This window comes from Nuphar pumila, chromosome 11 (genome assembly GCF_984573655.1).
Source record: "Nuphar pumila chromosome 11, dmNupPumi1.hap1.1, whole genome shotgun sequence".
NCBI classification, from domain to species: Eukaryota; Viridiplantae; Streptophyta; class Magnoliopsida; order Nymphaeales; family Nymphaeaceae; genus Nuphar; species Nuphar pumila.
Window position 1 is genome coordinate 108,774,976 of NC_143259.1, and position 25,949 is coordinate 108,800,924.

Sequence of the window (25,949 nt, forward strand, 5' to 3'; positions counted from 1 at the left end):
ATGGAACCCGTCACAGTCAGGCAGGTCTGGGCCCACAACGTCGATCGAGACCTCGACTTCATCCACCAGATAGTCATCCAGTACCCCTACGTTACCGCCCATGCTATTTTTATCGGCTTCCATGAACGGCCGGTGTTCGGTCCCTTCAGCAACGACCTGTATCTCCTCCAGCTCGGCCTCACCTTCGCGGACGAGTCCGGCAACCTCCCTATCCACCCCGACACCGGTGAGAGGTGCATATTTCTGTTCAATGTCAAGCTGACGATCCCCTCGAACGATCTCAACGCCGATTTCCGGCAGCTCATGGTAAAGAATGGCATTGATGTCGATGTCAACTTGCAGAACGGTATCCTACCGTGCGTCCTCTTGGACCAGCTTTATTGCAAGGGAATTGATGCCGTGTGGCCGATGATGAAGGTTCTCGAGGACTGCTTGCCGGAGCTGCGACTTGAATTTCTGGAGAGGATTAGGTGGTACGACGTGAGAAACGTGTATGGAGCCCTCTCGCACTGGACTAAGGGTTTCGCGCAGTCGGTGGAGGGTGTGTTTAAGAGATTGCGCTTCAGACATGGACGGGACAACAGCATCCTCGCACAGCAGGCGTTGATGTACTTGAAGAGAGGCTACTTTCTCAAAGACATTCCCGAGGGTCGAGCCAACGTGGTGTATCCTTTCAGCCCACACTAACGAGAGAGAGAGAGAGAGAGAGAGAGAGAGAGAGAGAGAGAGAGAGAGAGAGAGAGGATATCTTATAATCGATCTTGAAAGGTTGAGTTTGTTTTTTGTGGGTTTTAAATGTTCGAGATTCGTCGTGTCAGTTGGGTAGTGCAAGATCAATGTCTTGAATGAATGAGTTTCATTCATGTCATTTCCTTTTTATATATTTTTTTCTTGGTGGTGTGTGTTTTGTTTGGTGTTCGTTGTCCGGTGGTACGCTCTTTTTTAGGTATTATTTATTTGCATGTAGGGGCGTGAAGTTACTTGTTCTCTGGAATTTGCAATTCCATTGAACTCTTCTTCTTCTTCACAGTCTTCCTTGTGAACTATGATAGGTCTGTCAAGTGGCGTAGAAAAAAAAACTGGTTTGGTAGTCGGTGGTTGGGGGCAGCGCCCCCGAAATTTTTTTTTTGAGATAAAATAAAAAATGGCTACAATTATTAATAAAAATCTATTTCATATGGGCAAATCAAACTATTTGCTGCAGTCAGGGCTGGGCTAGGACTGGGCTTTAAAAAAAAAAAATTAACTGGTTCGGGAGGCAGCACTGGGCTCCTCCACCCCCCCCCTCTCCCCGCTCCGCCTATGGGTCTGTCTGTTTGATGCCAACGCTTTTTGCATCCTCAGTATTTTACATTTTTACATTTTAAGGCTTTTTTGTTTTGCCTGAGAGAGAGAGAGAGAGAGAGAGAGAGAGAGAGAGAGAGAGAGAGAGAGAGAGAGGGGGGGGGGGGTATCAGTAACCGTTTCTTGGACCCTATCCAAACAGTCTAATGCACCCCAGATCCAGTAACGTAGGTGTCTTAACTACGTTGGCCTTCCCAAGTCGTGGTCGCATCCAAAGAGAAGATAACGGTCAAAGGGGAACTTTTGGAGATAAAGGTGACAAGATAAGAAGGATCCCAAACAAAGAGGTGCTAACTCCTTTATGTTGTTTATATATAAGATTACAATTAACCACAATCAATGTTCTCTAAAACATTAGATTTCGCTATCTCAACTAAAATATGAATTTTACAACATGAGAGCAGAGAAAACATACAAGAAAAATGTGAATTTAGATTTTTATGCAAGCAAAAATTTTAACATAGTGAATATTCGATGTGAGCTCAACTAGTAACAAACATGAATAGGGCAGATTAGGAAATTAAAAACTCAAACTTCTCAAGGCTACCAGACCCTAATGTAAAAAATCCCATTTCAGAAAACAAAAAAATAAAACCATGGCAGTCAATTAACACAATGATACATCAGCTTAACACTGTTTTAAACAGGCATTAGGAGGGTATGTTGTAGGTTGAAGTTATGTCCCACTTTTTTCACAATGAGTAGTAATGAAAGGCCACTAACTGTCTGTGATGATTTCACATTACAAAATATTTGTGTTTTGCGCCTTCCCCCCACTCTCTCCATCCAGCCATTGATTGGGCGGATAGGATTGAATATATGATGGGACCCATGTTTTGTCTTCAAATGTAAAAATATAAATGGATGCAAAAAATGCTGGCATTAAATATAAAAATATAAAAAGAGTTCAATCGAATTGCATGCAAATTCAAGAAAATGGGTCGCATCACAAACCTCCACCTACATGCAAAGAAATAAAACCCAAAAAGGAACATAGAAACACAAAACAAAACACAAAACAAAGCACAAACCACTACGAAAAAATGAAAAAATAAAAAGACACAAATGAAACTCATCCAAAGCATTGATCTTACTCTATCCACATGACGAATTTTGAACATCTAAAACCCACCAACAACAAACTCAAACCTTTCAACATCGATCATACTCTCTCTCTCTCTCTCTAGGTCTGCTCAACCCTCAGGAATGCCTTTGGGAAAGTAGTGTTCCTTCAAGTCGAAGAACACCCGTTTTGTGAAGAAGTTATTGTATCATACATGTAAAACTTATAAAATTTAGGTATTATTAATAAATAAAGAAATTAGCTTTATCTTTGAGTCAGAAATGTGTTTTTATCGTTTAAATGTCAATTACAGATATTTTATATGTTTAATTATTTTTTTAACGAATAAAGGTAAAATAGTCATTTCAAACAAAATATTGTTAAATATTTAAATTGTCATGAAAACTAATTGTTTTAGTGAGTCACAAACTCATCTAGGTGTTTTCAAACGGCTTTAAACTTAACATGTATTTTGGTAGTTTTCAAAAGAAATTCTATTGAAGGGTATTTTGGTCATAAAGTAATTTATGAGACATATTTTAATCAACAAATCATGATTTTAGAAGATACCAAAACTATGAACTATTAGAATTAATATAACTATTTTGGTGCTAATAGGATAAGAAAAATGAATTTTAGAAAAGATTATGAATTTTTTAATGGACCCAGTGTCCAAGTGAGTTTGAACCCAATGGGTTAACCCAGTTTTATAATAAGGATTACTTTTCTTAAATTTAAATATTCATTGGAATACATATTCTAACCTTTTAATTTTTGAAATAAAAAATTTAAATAATAATTAATTAAATCTTATTATGTTATTTTGTTTTAGTGTGGTAGTGTGGGAACCAGATCTGATCTTGAGCCAACATGCACTGCGCACAAGGGATTAACCGTTTCTTGGACCCTATCCAAACAGTCTAATGCACCCCAGATCCAGTAACGTAAGTGTCTTACCTACGTTGGCCTTCCCAAGTCGTGGTCGCATCCAAAGAGAAGATAACGGTCAAAGGGGAACTTTTGGAGATAAAGGTGACAAGATAAGAAGGATCCCAAACAAAGAGGTGCTAACTCCTTTATGTTGTTTATATATAAGATTACAATTAACCACAATCAATGTTCTCTAAAACATTAGATTTCGCTATCTCAACTAAAATATGAATTTTACAACATGAGAGCAGAGAAAACATACAAGAAAAATGTGAATTCAGATTTTTATGCAAGCAAAAATTTTAACATAGTGAATATTCGATGTGAGCTCAACTAGTAACAAACATGAATAGGGCAGATTAGGAAATTAATAACTCAAACTTCTCAAGGCTACCAGACCCCAATATAAACAATCCCATTTCAGAAAACAAAAAAATAAAACCATGGCAGTCAATTAACACAATGATACATCAGCTTAACACTGTTTTAAACAGGCATTAGGAGGGTATGTTGTAGGTTGAAGTTATGTCCCACTGTTTTTCACAATGAGTAGTGATGAAAGGCCACTAACTGTCTGTGATGATTTCACATTACAAAATATTTGTGTTTTGCGCCTTCCCCCCACTCTCTCCATCCAGCCATTGATTGGGCGGATAGGATTGAATATATGATGGGACCCATGTTTTGTCTTCAAATGTAAAAATATAAATGGATGCAAAAAATGCTGGCATTAAATATAAAAATATAAAAAGAGTTCAATCGAATTGCATGCAAATTCAAGAAAATGGGTCGCATCACAAACCTCCACCTACATGCAAAGAAATAAAACCCAAAAAGGAACATAGAAACACAAAACAAAACACAAAACAAAGCACAAACCACTACGAAAAAATGAAAAAATAAAAAGACACAAATGAAACTCATCCAAAGCATTGATCTTACTCTATCCACATGACGAATTTTGAACATCTAAAACCCACCAACAACAAACTCAAACCTTTCAACATCGATCATACTCTCTCTCTCTCTCTCTAGGTCTGCTCAACCCTCAGGAATGCCTTTGGGAAAGTAGTGTTCCTTCAAGTCGAAGAACACCCGTTTTGTGAAGAAGTTATTGTATCATACATGTAAAACTTATAAAATTTAGGTATTATTAATAAATAAAGAAATTAGCTTTATCTTTGAGTCAGAAATGTGTTTTTATCGTTTAAATGTCAATTACAGATATTTTATATGTTTAATTATTTTTTTAACGAATAAAGGTAAAATAGTCATTTCAAACAAAATATTGTTAAATATTTAAATTGTCATGAAAACTAATTGTTTTAGTGAGTCACAAACTCATCTAGGTGTTTTCAAACGGCTTTAAACTTAACATGTATTTTGGTAGTTTTCAAAAGAAATTCTATTGAAGGGTATTTTGGTCATAAAGTAATTTATGAGACATATTTTAATCAACAAATCATGATTTTAGAAGATACCAAAACTATGAACTATTAGAATTAATATAACTATTTTGGTGCTAATAGGATAAGAAAAATGAATTTTAGAAAAGATTATGAATTTTTTAATGGACCCAGTGTCCAAGTGAGTTTGAACCCAATGGGTTAACCCAGTTTTATAATAAGGATTACTTTTCTTAAATTTAAATATTCATTGGAATACATATTCTAACCTTTTAATTTTTGAAATAAAAAATTTAAATAATAATTAATTAAATCTTATTATGTTATTTTGTTTTAGTGTGGTAGTGTGGGAACCAAATCTGATCTTGAGCCAACATGCACTGCGCACAAGGGATTAACCGTTTCTTGGACCCTATCCAAACAGTCTAATGCACCCCAGATCCAGTAACGTAGGTGTCTTTCCTACGTTGGCCTTCCCAAGTCGTGGTCTCATCCAAAGAGAAGATAACGGTCAAAGGGGAACTTTTGGAGATAAAGGTGACAAGATAAGAAGGATCCCAAACAAAGAGGTGCTAACTCCTTTATGTTGTTTGTATATAAGATTACAATTAACCACAATCAATGTTCTCTAAAACATTAGATTTCGCTATCTCAACTAAAATATGAATTTTACAACATGAGAGCAGAGAAAACATACAAGAAAAATGTGAATTCAGATTTTTATGCAAGCAAAAATTTTAACATAGTGAATATTCGATGTGAGCTCAACTAGTAACAAACATGAATAGGGCAGATTAGGAAATTAATAACTCAAACTTCTCAAGGCTACCAGACCCCAATACAAACAATCCCATTTCAGAAAACAAAAAAATAAAACCATGGCAGTCAATTAACACAATGATACATCAGCTTAACACTGTTTTAAACAGGCATTAGGAGGGTATGTTGTAGGTTGAAGTTATGTCCCACTGTTTTTCACAATGAGTAGTGATGAAAGGTGACTAACTGTCTGTGATGATTTCACATTACAAAATATTTGTGTTTTGCGCCTGCCCCCCACTCTCTCCATCCAGCCATTGATTGGGGCGGATAGGATTGAATATATGATGGGACCCATGTTTTGTCTTCAAATGTAAAAATATAAATGGATGCAAAAAATGCTGGCATTAAATATAAAAATATAAAAGGAGTTCAATCGAATTGCATGCAAATTCAAGAAAATGGGTCGCATCACAAACCTCCACCTACATGCAAAGAAATAAAACCCAAAAAGGAACATAGAAACACAAAACAAAACACAAAACAAAGCACAAACCACTAAGAAAAAATGAAAAAATAAAAAGACACAAATGAAACTCATCCAAAACATTGATCTTACTCTATCCACATGACGAATTTTGAACATCTAAAACCCACCAACAACAAACTCAAACCTTTCAACATCGATCATACTCTCTCTCTCTCTCTAGGTCTGCTCAACCCTCAGGAATGCTTTTGGGAAAGTAGTGTTCCTTCAAGTCGAAGAACACCCGTTTTGTGAAGTTATTGTATCATACATGTAAAACTTGTAAAATTTAGGTATTATTAATAAATAAAGAAATTAGCTTTATCTTTGAGTCAGAAATATGTTTTTATCGTTTAAATGTCTATTACAGATATTTTATATGTTTAATTATTTTTTTTACCAATAAAGGTAAAATAGTCATTTCAAACAAAATATTGTTAAATATTTAAATTGTCATGAAAACTAATTGTTTTAGTGAGTCACAAACTCATCTAGGTGTTTTCAAACGGCTTTAAACTTGACATGTATTTTGGTAGTTTTCAAAAGAAATTCTATTGAAGGGTATTTTGGTCATAAAATAATTTATGAGACATATTTTAATCAACAAATCATGATTTTAGAAGATACCAAAACTATGAACTATTAGAATTAATATAACTATTTTGGTGCTAATAGGATAAGAAAAATGAATTTTAGAAAAGATTATGAATTTTTTAATGGACCCAGTGTCCAAGTGAGTTTGAACCCAATGGGTTAACCCAGTTTTATAATAAGGATTACTTTTCTTAAATTTAAATATTCATTGGAATACATATTCTAACCTTTTAATTTTTGAAATAAAAAATTTAAATAATAATTAATTAAATCTTATTATGTTATTTTGTTTTAGTGTGGTAGTGTGGGAACCAAATCTGATCTTGAGCCAACATGCACTGCGCACAAGGGATTAACCGTTTCTTGGACCCTATCCAAACAGTCTAATGCACCCCAGATCCAGTAACGTAGGTGTCTTTCCTACGTTGGCCTTCCCAAGTCGTGGTCTCATCCAAAGAGAAGATAACGGTCAAAGGGGAACTTTTGGAGATAAAGGTGACAAGATAAGAAGGATCCCAAACAAAGAGGTGCTAACTCCTTTATGTTGTTTGTATATAAGATTACAATTAACCACAATCAATGTTCTCTAAAACATTAGATTTCGCTATCTCAACTAAAATATGAATTTTACAACATGAGAGCAGAGAAAACATACAAGAAAAATGTGAATTCAGATTTTTATGCAAGCAAAAATTTTAACATAGTGAATATTCGATGTGAGCTCAACTAGTAACAAACATGAATAGGGCAGATTAGGAAATTAATAACTCAAACTTCTCAAGGCTACCAGACCCCAATACAAACAATCCCATTTCAGAAAACAAAAAAATAAAACCATGGCAGTCAATTAACACAATGATACATCAGCTTAACACTGTTTTAAACAGGCATTAGGAGGGTATGTTGTAGGTTGAAGTTATGTCCCACTGTTTTTCACAATGAGTAGTGATGAAAGGTGACTAACTGTCTGTGATGATTTCACATTACAAAATATTTGTGTTTTGCGCCTGCCCCCCACTCTCTCCATCCAGCCATTGATTGGGGCGGATAGGATTGAATATATGATGGGACCCATGTTTTGTCTTCAAATGTAAAAATATAAATGGATGCAAAAAATGCTGGCATTAAATATAAAAATATAAAAGGAGTTCAATCGAATTGCATGCAAATTCAAGAAAATGGGTCGCATCACAAACCTCCACCTACATGCAAAGAAATAAAACCCAAAAAGGAACATAGAAACACAAAACAAAACACAAAACAAAGCACAAACCACTAAGAAAAAATGAAAAAAATAAAAAGATACAAATGAAACTCATCCAAAACATTGATCTTACTCTCTCCACATGACGAATTTTGAACATCTAAAACCCACCAACAACAAACTCAAACCTTTCAACATCGATCATACTCTCTCTCTCTCTCTCTCTCTAGGTCTGCTCAACCCTCAGGAATGCCTTTGGGAAAGTAGTGTTCCTTCAAGTCGAAGAACACCCGTTTTGTGAAGTTATTGTATCATACATGTAAAACTTGTAAAATTTAGGTATTATTAATAAATAAAGAAATTAGCTTTATCTTTGAGTCAGAAATGTGTTTTTATCGTTTAAATGTCTATTACAGATATTTTATATGTTTAATTATTTTTTTAACCAATAAAGGTAAAATAGTCATTTCAAACAAAATATTGTTAAATATTTAAATTGTCATGAAAACTAATTGTTTTAGTGAGTCACAAACTCATCTAGGTGTTTTCAAACGGCTTTAAACTTAACATGTATTTTGGTAGTTTTCAAAAGAAATTCTATTGAAGGGTATTTTGGTCATAAAATAATTTATGAGACATATTTTAATCAACAAATCATGATTTTAGAAGATACCAAAACTATGAACTATTAGAATTAATATAACTATTTTGGTGCTAATAGGATAAGAAAAATGAATTTTAGAAAAGATTATGAATTTTTTAATGGACCCAGTGTCCAAGTGAGTTTGAACCCAATGGGTTAACCCAGTTTTATAATAAGGATTACTTTTCTTAAATTTAAATATTCATTGGAATACATATTCTAACCTTTTAATTTTTGAAATAAAAAATTTAAATAATAATTAATTAAATCTTATTATGTTATTTTGTTTTAGTGTGGTAGTGTGGGAACCAGATCTGATCTTGAGCCAACATGCACTGCGCACAAGGGATTAAAAAAAATATATAAACCCTAAATGTTAATGAAAAACTTTAGGTTTTTTTTTTGTGTTCTTTGTTCTCTCTCTCGTAGAGCTCCCTTCTCTTACTTCTGCAACTCCTCTTCCCACCACCACCAATGATGACCCACTGCACCACCCTTCACCAGTGACACCGTCTTCGCCTGAGCAGTGGTTGGATTATGACTGCATACACGCTAGCCTGACCCACTCTCTCTCTTTCCCGTGCATGTTGCCTCACCTTTTTGAGTTTTTTTTTACAGAAGGGGATCATTTGATCATGTTTGAGATTGCCTCGCCTCTCATCTCACCTCATTTTCCCTAATTCATGGAAACGCCTTGTTATCTCTCACTCTGAGGAGGTGATCGATTATGGATCATCTTATTTGGTTGTTCTCTCTTCGATCCTCAGCAGCTTGTGTTTTCTCTGCATTCCTCAAAGCAACTATTGTCTCTGCACATAGCAGTTGAGGGAAGGAGCGATGGTTAGCGACGCTGTATTGCTTAGTTCTTTGTAGGGGTGCCTACGTCTACATTCGATGGTGGATGAACATTGTGGGTGCTAGGGATTGATGTGGAGTGCGATTGAGATTGTAGGAGGCGTCCCTAGCCCAAGGCCTTCTGGATCCCTTCAGTGAGACATTTACAAATCTTTTTATTTTCCAGCTATTCACGTTGGTGATGGACTTCTCTCATGATGTTGGTGGATTTTTTTCATTTACATTTATGACCCTGTTTTGGCATTCAATTTTGATGGCTTTTCATTTGTTCTTCCTTCTGATGATGATACCATTTTGCATATTCAGAAAGCACTATAAGGTTCTCTCCTCAAAGCCATCATGTATGGTGTACAACCCAATTTTGGGTTATAGTTTGGGCTTGTGTCTGTTGTTTGTTTTTTTGTTTAGATTTCAGAAGGGAGGTTGCAGAATTTGCATATGAGAATGGGTTAAGAATGGTGTGATTTTTGGTTTTCTTGTGTTGGGGTGTATTTTTGAGAATTGGGGATGATGCTTTTTATTGAGTAATTGGAATCTTGCGGGACTTCTTTTTTATTTCTTTGGTTATTTGTTTTCTTCTACTTAATTGGTAGGAAATTGTTTGAACCTTCCATGCTTCTTTGTGAAACAAATTAACGTAGGGCATCACTTTCTACTAGAAACATTATGAACTTATCGAGGGTTGTCAAAGTCTGATTGGCCAAGGATGCTTTAGATGGTATTTTGATGACAGAATCGATGGCAAGCGGTGAGTCTCGTATCATTGCTTGAGTGGTCATTGCGAGTTTTGAAACCCCTTGGTCTTTTAACTTTCGATTCATTGTTCATCACATTATTAATATAAAATACCTTAATTGAACTTGTAGAGAGCATGCTTATTTTATCTTGTAAGTATGATGTATGTCATTAAATTCTTAATTGAATTGTAAATACAAATTATGCACACACACCATACATAGTTGTAAAAATCTAGGGCTGTTATGTAAGCTTAAATGCTAAGATTTTGTTTCAACCTCATTACGTGCACACACGTAGTTATGGATATCTAGGGGTGCTATGGTTGCCTATATGTTCAACTGATTTGAGTGTAGGATATATCAAAAATGTAATACTTAGGCTAAGTATCAAAATAGTTGTAAGCCAGTATGCATTAAATGTAATATAATGCGAAATGCAAATCTAGTAAATGCCCGTGATAAGTACGTTGTGCTAATGCATCACCCAATAAAATTATTTTATTGTATGCAATACCATGCTCACACACTTCACTTAGTTGTGGATATCTAGGACTCTTTTGATTGTAGTTCGGAAATCATGCTTGTCATAATTGTAGCTAGCAGAATATGGAGTGTGCTTGCTTTGGGTACACCTATGTGTGAGTTTGAATGCATGTGCACTTATAAATGTATAATATGTACGCAATGTGTGTCATCATACTTTGGTTTGTGCATTCTATGTTATTTAGTGTGCTTGTATGAATTTGATACATGATGCATATATAACTACTATGAATACATGTAAGTTATGTATGATGCATACTATAAATGTTACATATTGTCTTGTCATATGTTGGACTTGTATGTATGTCTTGTTTGCTTGAGGAACATGTATATATGATAGGGTTTGACATTGAGACCCGGACCCAACCCATACCAAACCCTGTAAGATCAGTGTTTGGTGATCAAGAGAGTGGGCTAATTAGAATTCGTGTCAAACTCAAAGAGTTTGATTAATATTTGGCATTAGAGTATGATTTGTGAAATTTCTTACAAGACCTTGGCTCAACCCCAGTTCTGATTAAGATCCATATTTTTCAATATAAAAAGCCTTACAAATATTATTTTACTGGGTCAGGCTTGGGTCTGAATCATGTAATCCTTATAGGACTTAGGTATGAATTTTCTTATTTGGGCTTTGATTGGGATCTGCTACCAGATCTGAAATCGGATCCAGGTTGGGTCCCACCTAAGTCTGAACCATTTTGAATACCATCCACCATCAATCAAGTTAGGCCTCAGTAAGATTGTCGTTAGTTTGGAAAGATGCCAACATTGGAACTCCAAAAAGTCAAAGAACAAGCTGATCTTGACATTTATATGATAACCTAGGTCTGACTTTTTTTATACCTTTATCAGTGAGACATAAGGCAGTAGATCGCTTATGGGCTTAATGACAAAAGTTTAAAGATCACGAAGTTACTGCAACCAAACTTTAGCGAGAAATTGAAAATTTCTGTTTTTCTCACATTTGTACTAGCAAAATGGTGGCAAAAAAAGATAATTAATTTTTCAAAATAAAAACTAAAATAAATATATTTTTAGGTCATAAAAAACAAATATCATGACAAAGTCATGATACTTTTGTTTAACGATATTATCATGATATTTTGGATTTGAAATGATGACCAAAATATCATAAGCTTTTTTTGTGATATTTTAAATTAATATCATGGGTATTTATTTGGCGTTATCAGCATGCGTTATCCTTTGGCGTCATCAGCGTTATCTCATATCTTAACCACCTACCTACAAACAAGGTAGTGGTTAACGGATTGTGTTATCCTTTTATTCCTTTATACATAAGATGTATCTAAGTATAAATATCGTTGTATTGTAAAACTACCATTCAATGAAAAACGACAGTTCTTTTACTATACTGCTCCAACTCGTCTTTTGTAACATTCTACCACCAAGAAAAGAAAAACAAAACTAAACGAAACGAAACGAAACGAAACGAAACGAATGCATGGAGCTTGATGGATAACAACAAAATATAAACACACCAAGAAAAAAGAAAAGACGATAACAGAACTCAGCAGCGATTGATCAACAACAGTAATCTTGCACCACCACGACGGATCTTGAAAATCCTCTCTCTCGCTCACTCTCTTCAGAACCAACCGACCCCGTGGATCACATTGACATGATTCTGCAGAATGCCGTTGGGAAAGTATCGGTGCTTCAACAACATGAACGTCCGCATCGTCATAAGGCTACCGCTCCAACCCAAGTTGAAAGTTCCCATTCTCACCCGAAGCAACGTGGCGATATCTTCTATTGTAGCCGAGAACCAGTTGGAGATCATCAAGCGCCTCACATCGTACAACCTTGGGAAGAAGAATCTCACCCACCTCAGGAACTCTTGCTGCGTGTTACATACATGCCCAAAGAATCACATATACAGTTTTTTTACTGCCTTAGAGCACATATGAGCATGGTAGAATCACATATAAAGTTTTTTAATGCCTTTAGAACACATATGAGCTTGATTGAATCACATATAAAGTTTTTTTACTGCCTTAGAATACATATGAGCTTGGTAGAATCACATATACATTTTTTTTGACTACTTTAGAGCACATATGAGCATGATTGAATCACTTATAAGTTTTTTTACTGCCTTAAGAACACATATGAGCATGATAGAATCATATATACAGTTTTTTTACTACCTTAGAACACATATGAGCATGATAGAATCACATATACAGTTTTTTTACTGCCTTAGAACACATATGAGGATGATAGAATCACATATAGAGTATAATTTATTTTAATATATTTTGTTTATCAATACTGACCTTTCTTTTCTTGTGTAGGTTGCTGGCGATAATCAGCGTAGTGGAGCTGATGGGACAAATCAAGACAATGAACAAAAGGACGCACAAAATCTTGGCGATGATTAGATTCATGTGTTGAATTTGTTTTACCTTTTTTTTGTTTAAAAAATCTAAATATTGAATTGTAAATAATTAGAACTTGCGAATTGTACAGTGGATCGATTAATTGTTTTAGTTTCCTTTTATATATATTTTGATGTGTACTTTGTTTTTTATTCACAGGAAATATAAATTGTACAGGAAATATAAATTATATCATGAGAAATTTGTTCTCGATATTTAATTTTCAAATATTTTTTTTTTAAATTTTTTTCCTTGTTTACGACACATATATCCGTCACTAATTACTATTAGTGTTGAATGTAGTGGCAGATTAGTGACAACTATAAATCCATCGCAACAACAAAATCATCGTATAGTAATGACAACCTTGCGACGAATGTTGGCAATCATTATTCCATCGCAACTTAGCGACAAAACTGGCGACACATATATTCTGTCGCTACTTAGTGATGGAATGGGTGACATATATATTTTGTTGCTAATTAGCATCAAAAAATTTGTGATGGAAGCTATCTGTCTCTAATCCGACATTAATCCGTCACTAAGTTGTTTAGCGTCAGATTAGCGACAAATTTAGGTCGTCGCTAATCCACAGGTTTCTTGTAGTGTACCCACTCAGACTGGTCATGGTAGACACTGCCCACCTTGAAGTAAGTAAGGGTGTGCATGTGCCCACCCTCCCTCCCCACAACGTGGCTCCACCACTGGTCCACCACTATCTAGATGAGAAGGTGGTAGGCAGCTACCACTTTTTCTCTCTCTCTTTTTTTACGAGTATGTGTGTGTGTATATATATATATATATATATATATATATATATATATATATATATCATCATTATCATACACACTGCACATCAACATGACGCTTCTACGTATATTATTTTTTTTTGTTTTCGAGACCCTTAGTGAAGGTCCAGCTATAGGTCTGGATGAAACCCGTACCCTAAAAGTCAGAAAAACACAAGAAAAAATGGGTCACTGATCATGCACACGATTAGCAGCACAATTTTATTTGTTTTAACATCAAAAAGTTTGGGTTTTTGACTATACACCTCTCTCTCTCTCTCTCTATATATATATATATATATATATATATATATATATATATATATATATATATATATATATATGGTTGGAATCTTACAATTGCAATTTGAAATCAAAATTTGTATGCATTTATAGCCGTTGATTTTTACATTAATAAAAGATTCTTCTTTCAATTCAAAATGAGGTGACCCAATTGCCAATCTTCACCATGTATACTACATGCGGGCAGGTTATATGTGCACCCCTATAGTGCATGTTCCGGGGTCCTGATTGAGCATCGTGTGGCGCTCAGTCGAGTATACGGGAGAACCATACATTAGCCTGCGGGATGTATGGCGGTGTACGGTGCCCCTACACCCGGCTGAGCGCCACACAGTGTATGCACTGTAGCTACAATGCGTGTTTCGGGGGTGCACACACAATACCCTCTCATACTACATCTATAGGAATGAAAAGTAAAAATTCCCTCGATTGTACATACAATACATCATCACACACACATTTATGGTGTCAATCTCTAACAAATCAACCATGCTGAATTCATTTATGAAGTCAGATTAAATCAAAACAACTTCCACAATGAGGTCCTAAGTCATTTGCTATGAATAATTCTAGCAAATTTATTGTCATATATGGTAATAGATTTGCCATAATCGTTTGTACGTATGAATGAATTAGCAAATCCCTTTTTTAGGTTTTATCTTTCTTCATTTATAACCCTATAAATGCCATTTACTATGAAACGAGATTTGGATAGTCAAAATCTGACATATGAGTATGATCGTTAGGAGATGCAAAAATTGATGGTCATATCCATGAGAGAGAGAGAGGAGTGCAAGAAGCCATGCATTAAATAGAAGTCAAAAAGCTGTTAAAAATAGCATGCATAAAGGGCTAAGATATGGTTATAAAGCTAGCTATTATGGAAGTACATGAAAAATAAAAATAAAAACACAAAAATCAATATGAAATGAGAATGAAAGCCAATAAGAAATGACATAAAATGGAGTAGAAAGCAATGTGTAATGAACATGCAAATTTGTTATAAAAAAATATTTTTAATATAAAAATATAAAAAGTAAGGGGGAAGCAAGAGAGAAACAACAAGAAGTGAAAGAGAAGCATTAAAAAAGTTAGAAGAGAAGCAAACATCCCATTAAAGAGAAGCTTGTTTCTTGTACTTTGAAAGCAGGTTTCTCAAAAGTTTTCCTCATTTTAGGAAGACAAAGGCTTTTCCAATCCCCAAAAAAGCTCACTTAACAAAACAATTCTAATAACTCTGGAAAGATCTAATACCATATGCAAATTCTGTAAACCAAAATTGACAATCAACTCTTGATACATTCAAGCAAGCACCAAGAAAATGTAGGGCCAGTTAGCCTCACAATCGTCACAAGATTGGATAAAAATCAAGCAAAGCCACACCCATAGCCTTGGTTCTTAGGAAATAAAATGATAGTAATGTAGTGTTTGAGTCCTTTTATAGGAAAGTGGCTAAAACACTCACACCACAAGAAAAATGCCAATTAGCGACGGTTTTTTTTCGTCACAACTTTGTGATGGATGTAGTGACGAAAACTTATCCGACGCTAGGATTTGTAATATTGATGGATATAGCGATGGAAAGCCTTTCATCGCTATATCTGTCGCTACGTAGTAGCGGCTTAGCGATGACCCATTTCTGTCACAACACATGCGATAATTAGCGATGGATTGGGCGATGAATGGTTTTTTGTTGCTACTTAGCGACGATGTTAGCGACAAAATATTCCATCGCTAAGAGGTTATATAAATTTATGATGGAGTTGCGACAAAATTAAGCCATCGCCAAATCCATCGCTAATTTTCACGTAAATCCCTAATCAGATCCCCTTTTCCTCTTTCCCGTTTCGTCTCTCCCTCCTGGCCGACGCAACCCTTCGCCGCCCGATGCTGTCCTTTGCCGCCTGGTGCACTCCCCGGCCAGCCGACCATCGGCTGTTGCTCCCCGGTCCGCCGCCAGGCCCGTCGCCCCCCGGTCCGTCGCCCGTCACCCCCCGTTCCGCCCAGCTCGTCTTCCCTCATTCTGCCTCTCGACGCACTCCCCGACCCGCTAGCCACCGCCCGTCGCTGCCCGATCCACCGTCCGGTCCGTCGCCCCCAGCCTGCCGCAAGTAAATCTTAGTTTTTTTTACCTGCGGCAAGGGGGGCGCCTGTCCCGCATTTTGTTTTTTCCGGCAGGGGGTCGACCCCCCTACCTACTTTGTTTTTTCTGGCAGGGCGGTCGACCCCCTGCCACATTTTCTTTTTTTCGGTAGGGGGTCGACCCCCTGCCTCGTTTGTTTGTTTCAGCAGGGGGGCGATCCCCTGCCGCATTTTGTTTTTTTTGGGAGGGGGTCGACCCCCTGCCTCATTGTTTAATTATTTAGGCAAGGGTCGACCCCCTTGCCTCGTTGTTTTATTCGGGCAGGGGGTCTCTCCCTGCTTTTTCGGCAATGGTTCCCCCTCCCGCCACTCATTTTTTTTTCCTGATAGGGGGTCGACCACCTGCCTCATTGCCATTTTTTTTTCCGGTAGGGGGGGGGGGACCCCTGCATGTTTTTTTTTTTCTGACAGGGGGTCGCCCCCGTGCCTCATTTTTTTATTCGGGCAGGGGGTCGCCCCTGCCTCTTTTTTTTTTGGCAGTGGGGGCGACCCCTGCCTCATTTGTTTTTTCTGGCAAGGGTCGCCCCCATGCCTCATTTTTTTATTCGGGTAGGGGGTCTCCCCCATGCCTCATTTTTTTATTCGGGCAGAGAGTCGCCCCCTGTTGTTTTTTTTAGTCGGGCGGGGGGTCGCCTCCTGTCATTTTTTTATTCGGGCAGGGGGTCGCCTTCCTGTTTTTTTGGCAAGGGGGCGACCTTGCCTCATTTTTTTTTCGGCAGTGAGTGACTTCATTTTAACAAGTGTCTCTTGCAGATTTCTTAACTGAACCTGCTTGTGCCCCACCACCCGTATTAAGTAAGTGACAAAAATAATGTAAATCGGGTAAATACCCGTGGTGAGTAAGTGATGCAAACACATCACATGTTATTTAATTTATTGGATACAATACTTTACTGTTCACACACTCACTTAGTTGTTGATATCTAGGACTGTTTTGTTGGAGTTTGGAGATCATGCTGAGCATGATTTTAATGTAAGAGAATATAAGTGTTCTTATTTTTGGAGTACAGATTCCATGCTAGGCATGATAGTAGTTAGTGAGATATTGAAGTGTGTTTCCTACAGGTACATGTTTGACATTTTTTTGATATAAATGATTTCCATGTATTGCAATGTTTGATGTGATTGTATCCATGCTTGCATGTAGTTACTTTCAATTTAATTATGACTTTCATATGAAATTGTGTAATGAAAGTATGCTTCAAATTAATGTATCGTGTTATGAATAGTTTGCACATGAAAATATTAAGTTATCAACGCATGCATCATAATTCTTGTGATTATATGACATCATATATTACATGATAAATTTGATATTTTCTTCATCATAGCATTCTGATGGTTCTCTTTTAACTAGTTAGGATACATTTCGTAACATCATACGACAAAATGACTGCAAACCATGAATGAATGTACCATATGATAGTTGACAATGAGTTATCGCATGAATATATGGATGGTGTTAAAAGTTTTATTGAATTTGCAATGACAAGTGTCAGTACAGTGGATCCCACAGGTCGAATTAGGTGTCCTTGTAAGATTTGTAAGAATAATCGATTTGTAGAACCTCATGGCGTTAGACATCACCTATACAGGAAGGGTTTTGTGAGTGATTATCAGAATTAGATGTTTCATGGAGAAGAATTTAGAAATAATTTTGATGCACAGGTGAATGTGGTGCACGATAATTCATATATGGATTTGATATTTGATGCCGCAGGAACATAACTCAGTTCTGCTATGGGTCCTAGTAATGTAAGAACTACAGTAGATGAAGAATCACCAAACGATGCAGCTAGTAGATTTTAAGATTTACTTAGAGATGCTGATGAGCCACTTTGGAATAGTTGCGAGAGTCATACTATCTTGTCTGCAGTTCTTCAACTAATGAATTTGAAGTCCGAGTATAATTTGAGTCAATCATGTTTTGACCGTTTGTGCATGATTCTGAAGAGTGTGTTGCCTAAAGATGAGAAATTGCCACAAAATTTCTATCGTGAGAAAGTTATGGTCAACGCTCTAGGTATGAGGTATAAAAAGATAGATGCTTGTTCAAATCACTGCATGTTGTATTTCAAGGATCAGGAAAACAACATATCATGCCCGTCATGTGGACATCCTCAGTTTAAGCCAAAGACAAGAGACAATGGTAGCATGAGATCAAAGGAAGTTTTATACAAGTTGCTCCGCTACTTTCCTATCACTCTTAGATTGCAACGATTGTATATGTCTTCAAGGACAACTAAACACATGAGATGGCATGCAAATAAAGTTCGACATCATGAAGACAAGATCACACATTCTGTTGACGCAAAAACATGGAAGCAGTTTGATTGTACTCATTAGAACTTCGTAATGGAAATGAGAAATGTTAGTCTCGGTCTATGTACAAATGAATTTAATCCATTTGGGGGTAGATCAACTCTATACTCATGCTGGCCAATATTTGATTGTAATGAAATAATTGATGTGAATGATTTGAAACAATTTGAATGTATTGCATGACATTTTTTATTTGTTAGAATATGGTTCGTGGAGGTTATAGTGGTCGTTCATTCAGTGGTAGCCAGACTGAACCTTCTTCTTCACGGGCTCCTTTGATAGGTATATCATTTAACTAATTGGATACTTGATTAGTTGAAATGTGCATTCTGAGAATTTCTAACATATTTTTTTACAGATGATGTTTCGCCTGTATATGACCCACCTACACCAGTTGATCATATAAGTCAAAAGCCAACACCGGATGCATGGTCTTCTCAGTGTGGCACAAGAAGACTCATTCGAATAGTGTATATTGATAATCGATCGTAAGTATTTTGTTTTTACTTATTACATATCTTATAAATATTGTATACTGATATTTACTGTGTACCAATTCATTTGGAGCATGAGGTTCGAGCCACAAGAAGTAATACGCGAAATTAGGAATTCACTACTTCAATATCTACCAAGACCGATCGCTCAATGGAAAGAGTATCCAAAAGAGGTGATAGACAAATTATAGTCCTTATTCATAGTATATAATTGTTTGTCACATTTAATGTGTTACAAATTTAATTTTTTGTTATAGTCATGTCTACTAACTTTCTGAAAATATTTATAGGCTTCGAATCACTTCTCGAATACGGTGGAGAAACATGAAGCAAGGAAGGTATGGCAGAAGGTGGCTGCCAATCGATTTATAGACATGTTGCACAATATGAAGACTGCAACAAGAAAAGTATCTTGCAGGATAGATGATCCACTGCAGTGGAAGGGCCATGGACCTCCTACTATAAGGTCAGATGTTTGGGATGCAATGTGTGACAAGTGGGTTGGAGATGCATTTCGAAACTGCTCAACGAAGGCTGCACAAAATCGAGCGAAAATGCCCAAATCCCATCTACACACAGGTGGATCTAAGACTTTTGAGAGCCACTAGAAGAAAATGGTAACTCATCAATATATATATTGTCAATTTTATAAGTATTGTTGCAAACCTGTTAACTAAATCTTTTATCATTTTACTTTGCAGGAAGCAGAAAAAGGAGACATTGTGTCATACAAGGATACGTTTGTTGAAACAGATAAACATAAGACCACGGGAGAGTTCATATCAAAGAAGGCAAGAGCGAAAATAGTATGTATTTATTTTATTAATAAATATTATAATAGACAAGTTACTATGAATTATGTTATCATAAATATTATAATTCTTAATTATTAATTCATATTCTAATCATTACATTGTAGGAGTCATATGAGCAACAAATGGTACAGCGATATGACGATGACTCCACTCAGCATCCGCCTTTTGATCCTGCACCATGGGTGACTACAATCGGTGAACCCAAAAAGGGTCGTGTGTTCGGGTTTGGGAGTAACATGAACACCACACTAGTCATTGCCTCCTACAGCCTGGGCCCACAGAGTTCTCCCGCCAGCATCAACACTCAACATCCTAATGACCCTGCTATGTCTTGGGATGGTGTCTGTCAGCGTCTTGAGGACAAAATGCAACACTTTTTAAATGAAGTCATTCCCAATATTATCCGTAATGAGTTGTACAACTTTTTTCAGGACAAAAGAACTTCGTTTGCATTCAACATGAGCTTCGGTGCTTGTCAAATATAAAGTGTTTTTACAACCTTAGAACATATATGAGCATGATAGAATCACATATGAAGTTTTTTTACTGCTTTATAACACATATGAGCATGATAAAATTATGTATAAAGTTATTTTACTGCCTTAGAACACATATTAGCATGATAGAATCACATATAAAGTTTTTTTACTGCCTTAAAACACATATGAGCATGATAGAATCACATATGAAGTTTTTTTACTGCCTTAGAACACATATGAGCATGATAGAATCACATATAAAGTTTTTTTGCTGCCTTAGAACACATATGAGCATGGTAGAATCACATATACAACTTTTTGACTATCTAAGAGCACCTATGAACATGATAAAATCACATACAGTTTTTTTACTGCCTTTGAACACATATGGGCATGATAGAATCACATATAAAGTTTTTTTTACGGCTTTAGAACACATATGAGCATGATAGAATCACATATAAAGTTTTTTGATTGCCTTAGAACACATATGTGCATGATAAAATCATGTATGAAGTTTTTTTACTGCCTTAGAACACATATGAGCATGATAGAATCACGTATGAAGTTTTTTATTGCTTTAGAACACATATGAGCTTGATAGAATCACATATAAAGTTTTTTTACTGCCTTAGAACACATATGAGCATGATAGAATCACGTATAAAGTTTTTTTACTGCCTTAGAACACATATGAGCATGATAGAATCACGTATGAAGTTTTTTTACTGCTTTATAACACATATGAGCATGATAGAATCACATATAAAGTTTTTTTACTAGCAGTACAAAAGTTGTATATGTGATTCTATCATGCTCATATGTGTTCTAAGGCAGTAAAAAAACTTCATACGTGATTATATCATCCTCATATGTGTTCTAAAGTAGTAAAAAAACTTCATACGTGATTCTATCATGCTCATATGTGTTCTAAGGCAGTAAAAAAACTTCATACGTGATTCTATCATGCTCATATGTGTTCTAAGGCAGTAAAAAAACTTCATACGTGATTCTAGCTCATATGCTTTCTAAGATACTAAAAAAACTTTATATGTGATTCTATCATGCTCATAAGTGTTCTAAAGCAGTAAAAAACTTTATACGTGATTCTATCATGCTCATATGTGTTCTAAGGCAGTAAAAAAACTTTATAGGTGATTGTATCATGTTCATATGTGTTATAAAGCAGTAAAAAAACTATATGTGTGATTTTATCATGCTCATACGTGTTCTAAGGCAGTAAAAAAACTTTATATATGATTCTATCATGCTCATATGTGTTATAAAGCAGTAAAAAAACTTCATACATCATTCTATCATGCTCATATATGTTCTAAAGCAGTAAAAAAACTTTATACGTGATTCTATCTTGCTCATATGTGTTCTAAGGCTGTAAAAAAACTTATATGTGATTCTATCATGCTCATATGTATTCTAAAGCAGTAAAAAAACTTCATACGTGATTCTATCATGCTCATATGTGTTATAAAGTAGTAAAAAAACTTCATACGTGATTCTATCATGCTCATATGTGTTCTAAGGCAGTAAAAAAACTTTATATGTGATTCTATCATGCTCATATGTGTTATAAAGCAGTATAAAAGTTGTATATGTGATTCTATCATGCTCATATGTGTTCTAAGGCAGTAAAAAAACTTTATATGTGATTCTATCATGCTCATATGTGTTCTAATGCAGTAAAAAAACTTCACACGAGATTCTATCATGCTCATATGTGTTCTAAAGCAGTAAAAAAACTTCATACATGATTCTATCATGCTCATATGTGTTCTAAGGAATTAAAAAAACTTTATATGTGATTCTATCATGCTCATATGTGTTCTAAGGCAGTAAACAAACTTCATACGTGATTCTATCAAGCTTATATGTGTTCTAAGGCAGTAAAAAAAACATTATATGTGATTCTATCATGCTCATATGTGTTCTAAGGCAGTAAAAAAACTTTATATGTGATTCTATCATGCTCATATGTGTTCTAAGGCAGTAAAAAAACTTCATACGTGATTCTATCATGGTCATATGTGTTCTAAGGCAGTAAAAAAAACTTTATATGTGAGTCTATCATGATCATATGTGTTTTAAAGCAATCACATATGAAGGTTTTTTACTGCTTTATAACACATATGAGCATGATAGAATCACGTATAAAGTTTTTTTACTGCTTTAGAACACATATGAGCATGATAGAATCACATATAAAGTTTTTTTAGTGTCGTAGAACACATATGAGCATGATAGAATCACGTATAAAGTTTTTTTACTGCTTTAGAACACATATTAGCATGATAGAATCATGTATGAAGTTTTTTTACTGCTTTATAACACATATGAGCATGATAGAATCACATATAAAGTTTTTTTACTGCCTTAGAACACATATTAGCATGATAAAATGACATATATAGCTTTTTTACTGCTTTATAACACATACGAGCATTATACAATCACCTATAAAGTTTTTTTACTACCTTAGAACACATATGAGCATGATAGAATCACATATAAAGTTTTTTTACTGCCTTATAACACATATAAGCATGATAGAATCACATATATAATTTTTTTACTGCCTTAGAGCACATATGAGCATAGTAGAATCACATATACGGTTTTTTTACTGCCTTAGAGCACATATGAGCATGATAAAATCACATATACAGTTTTTTGCCTGCTTTATAACACATATGAATTTTTTTTACTGCCTTAGAACACATATGAGCATAATAGAATCACATATAAAGTTTTTTTACTGGCTTAGAACACATATGAGCATGATAGAATCACATATAAAGTTTTTTTGCTGCCTTAGAACACATATGAGCATGGTAGAATCACATATACAACTTTTTGACTGTCTCAGAGCACATATGAGCATGATAGAATCATATATAAAGTTTTTTTTGCTGCCTTTGAACCCATATGAGCATGATAGAATCACATATAAAGTTTTTTTACTGCTTTTTATCACGTATGAGCATGATAGAATCATGTATAAAGTTTTTTTACTACCTTAGAACACATATGAGTATGATAGAATCACATATAAAGTTTTTTTGCTGCCTTAGAACACATATGAGCATGGTAGAATCACATATACAACTTTTTGACTGTCTCAGAGCACATATGAGCATGATAGAATCATATATAAAGTTTTTTTTGCTGCCTTTGAACCCATATGAGCATGATAGAATCACATATAAAGTTTTTTTTACTGCTTTTTAACACATATGAGCATGATAGAATCATGTATAAAGTTTTTTTACTGCCTTAGAACACATATGAGCATGATAGAATCACATATAGAGTACAATTTATTTCAATATATTTTGTTTATCAATACTCACATTTCTTTTCTCATGTAGGTTGCTGGCGATAATCAGCGTAGTGGAGCTGAAGGGACAGATCGATACACTGAACAAGAGGACGCACAAAATCTTGGCGATAATTAGATTTATGTGTTGAATTTGTTCTACCTTCTTTTGGTTTAAAAAATGTTAATATTGAATTGTAAATAATTAGAACTTGCGAATTTTATGGTGGATTGATTAATTATTTCAGTTTCCTTTTATATGTATTTTGATGTATATTTTGTTTTTTATTCACAGGAAATATAAATTGTACAAGAAATGTAAATTGTATCACGAGAATTTTTTTCTTGATATCTAATTTTTAAATATTTTTTTTAAATTTTTTTTCTTTTTTTGTGATGGATTAGCGATGAATATAGCTGTCGCTAATTACTAAAGGCATTGAATTTAGCAACGGATTAGCGACAACAAGAAATTCATCGCAAAACCAAACCTCCACAGAGTAACAATGACCTTACGACAAATTTTGGCATTCGTTAATCCATCACAAGTTAGTGACATAACTGACGACAGATATATTCCGTCGCTAATTAGCGTAAAAAAATTCACGATGGAGGCTATCCGTTGCTAAACTGTTTAGCGATGGATTAGCGTCAGATTCGCGACAGATTTAGGTCATCACTAATCCACAAATTTCTTGTAGTGTCATGAGAGAAAGCAATGCAAGAAGATGAGAGCAGGTGATACTGAAAACTGCAATTGACAATGATTTTCATTATCAACCGCTCATCCTAGTGGATCAAGATTCTGATGCAAAATCTACATTCAAATCAATTTTAAGGGAATTGGCATCAGGTGTAAAACATTGAAAATCACCATTAATTTGTGATTTTTAATATGATTTGATCCAAAATCTCCTGGGACTACATGTAATAACATTCACTAAAAGAATATGTTGGTTGTGTTAAGATAATAGATTCATATTTTCCTCTCAGTCAAGTACACACATCCAATAACTGAAAAAGGACCTTTAGGATGCTTGGAAAGAAGAAAAGGGTATGATAGAATATCCTAACCATATTACATTCCTTGTTGACTTATTATGTATTGTTTGTTAACCTGTATTTGATGAAAAATTGGTTCACTACACGTTAAATGGTCTACACAAGATTAGATAAAAATCAAGCAAAGCCACACCTATGGATATGGTTCCTAGAAAATAGAATGGCATTAATGGAGTATTTGAGCCCCTTTTATAGGAAAGGGGGCTCTTTCTCTCTGCTACATGGCTAAAACACTCATGTGAGAAAGTGATGTGATAAGGTGATAATGAAAATTGCAATTGACGATGATTTTCAATATCCACCACTCATCTTGGTGGGTCAAGATTTTGATGCAAAATCCCCCATTTAAAACAATTTTGAGGGTTTTGGCATATGGTGTAAAACAATGATTTTTAATATTATTTGATCCAAATTCCCTTGGAACCACATGTAATAACACACACTAGAAGAATATGTTGATTGTGTTAAGATAATAGATTCATACCTTCCTCTCAGTCAAGTATACACATCTAATAATGGAAGAAGGACCCTCAAGGTGCTCCGAACAAAGAAAAGAGTATGATAGAGTATCTGAACCATATTAAATTCCTTGCTGACTTATTATGTATTGTTTGTTAACCTTTATCTGATGAAAATTTGGTTCACTATGCATTGAATGGACTCTCGAAAGACTATAAAATTTTGTTACTTTGATTTTCACTCAAAGTTTATTGCCTTATTTTGTAAAATTTTATAAACTCTTATTGAATCAAGAAAAGAGGTTAAAAATGATAAATAAGCATTCTTTGCAAGAAGAGTCATCCATCATGACCTTCTTTTCTCAATGAGGTTGTGAAAGAGGTGGTGCCTCTAGTTGAAGCATAGGCCACTCTAGAGGAGTCGGATAACCTTTTGAAAAATTCAAAAACTTTAATAAAGACAATCAATGAGGTCTATTGCCCGCACATGCTATGTTATTTTGAAAGCATTTGCATCCATGACCTTGAATAACATGAAGGATTTAGTGTGGTACCCAAACACAAGGGCTATCTATCACATCGCCTCTGAAGAACAAGACATCACTGGTAAGAGTGAATATCAGGGCTCAAATAGCATCATGGTTGGGAGTGAGATGTACCTAACTATTTCAAGTTTAGATAATCCTTTATAGCGATTTGAAAATGAAATGTTGATGCAAAAAAATGTCCTTCATGTGCCTTGTATTAAG

At 35.1% G+C, this 25,949-nt stretch overlaps 1 protein-coding gene across 1 annotated transcript; it reads left to right on the top strand.

Moving 5' to 3' along the window:
• On the top strand, positions 1-687 carry LOC149822765 (putative CCR4-associated factor 1 homolog 6). The gene has a single exon (XM_089980365.1). It carries the CDS (start codon positions 1-3, stop codon positions 685-687), a length of 687 nt encoding a protein of 228 aa, XP_089836491.1.
• Positions 688-25,949: the final 25,262 nt, after the last annotated feature.

What these genes read in the sequence shown, in the direction of transcription:
- LOC149822765 (XM_089980365.1), top strand. Translation starts at nt 1, where the DNA reads ATGGAACCCGTCACAGTCAGGCAGGTCTGGGCCCACAACGTCGATCGA.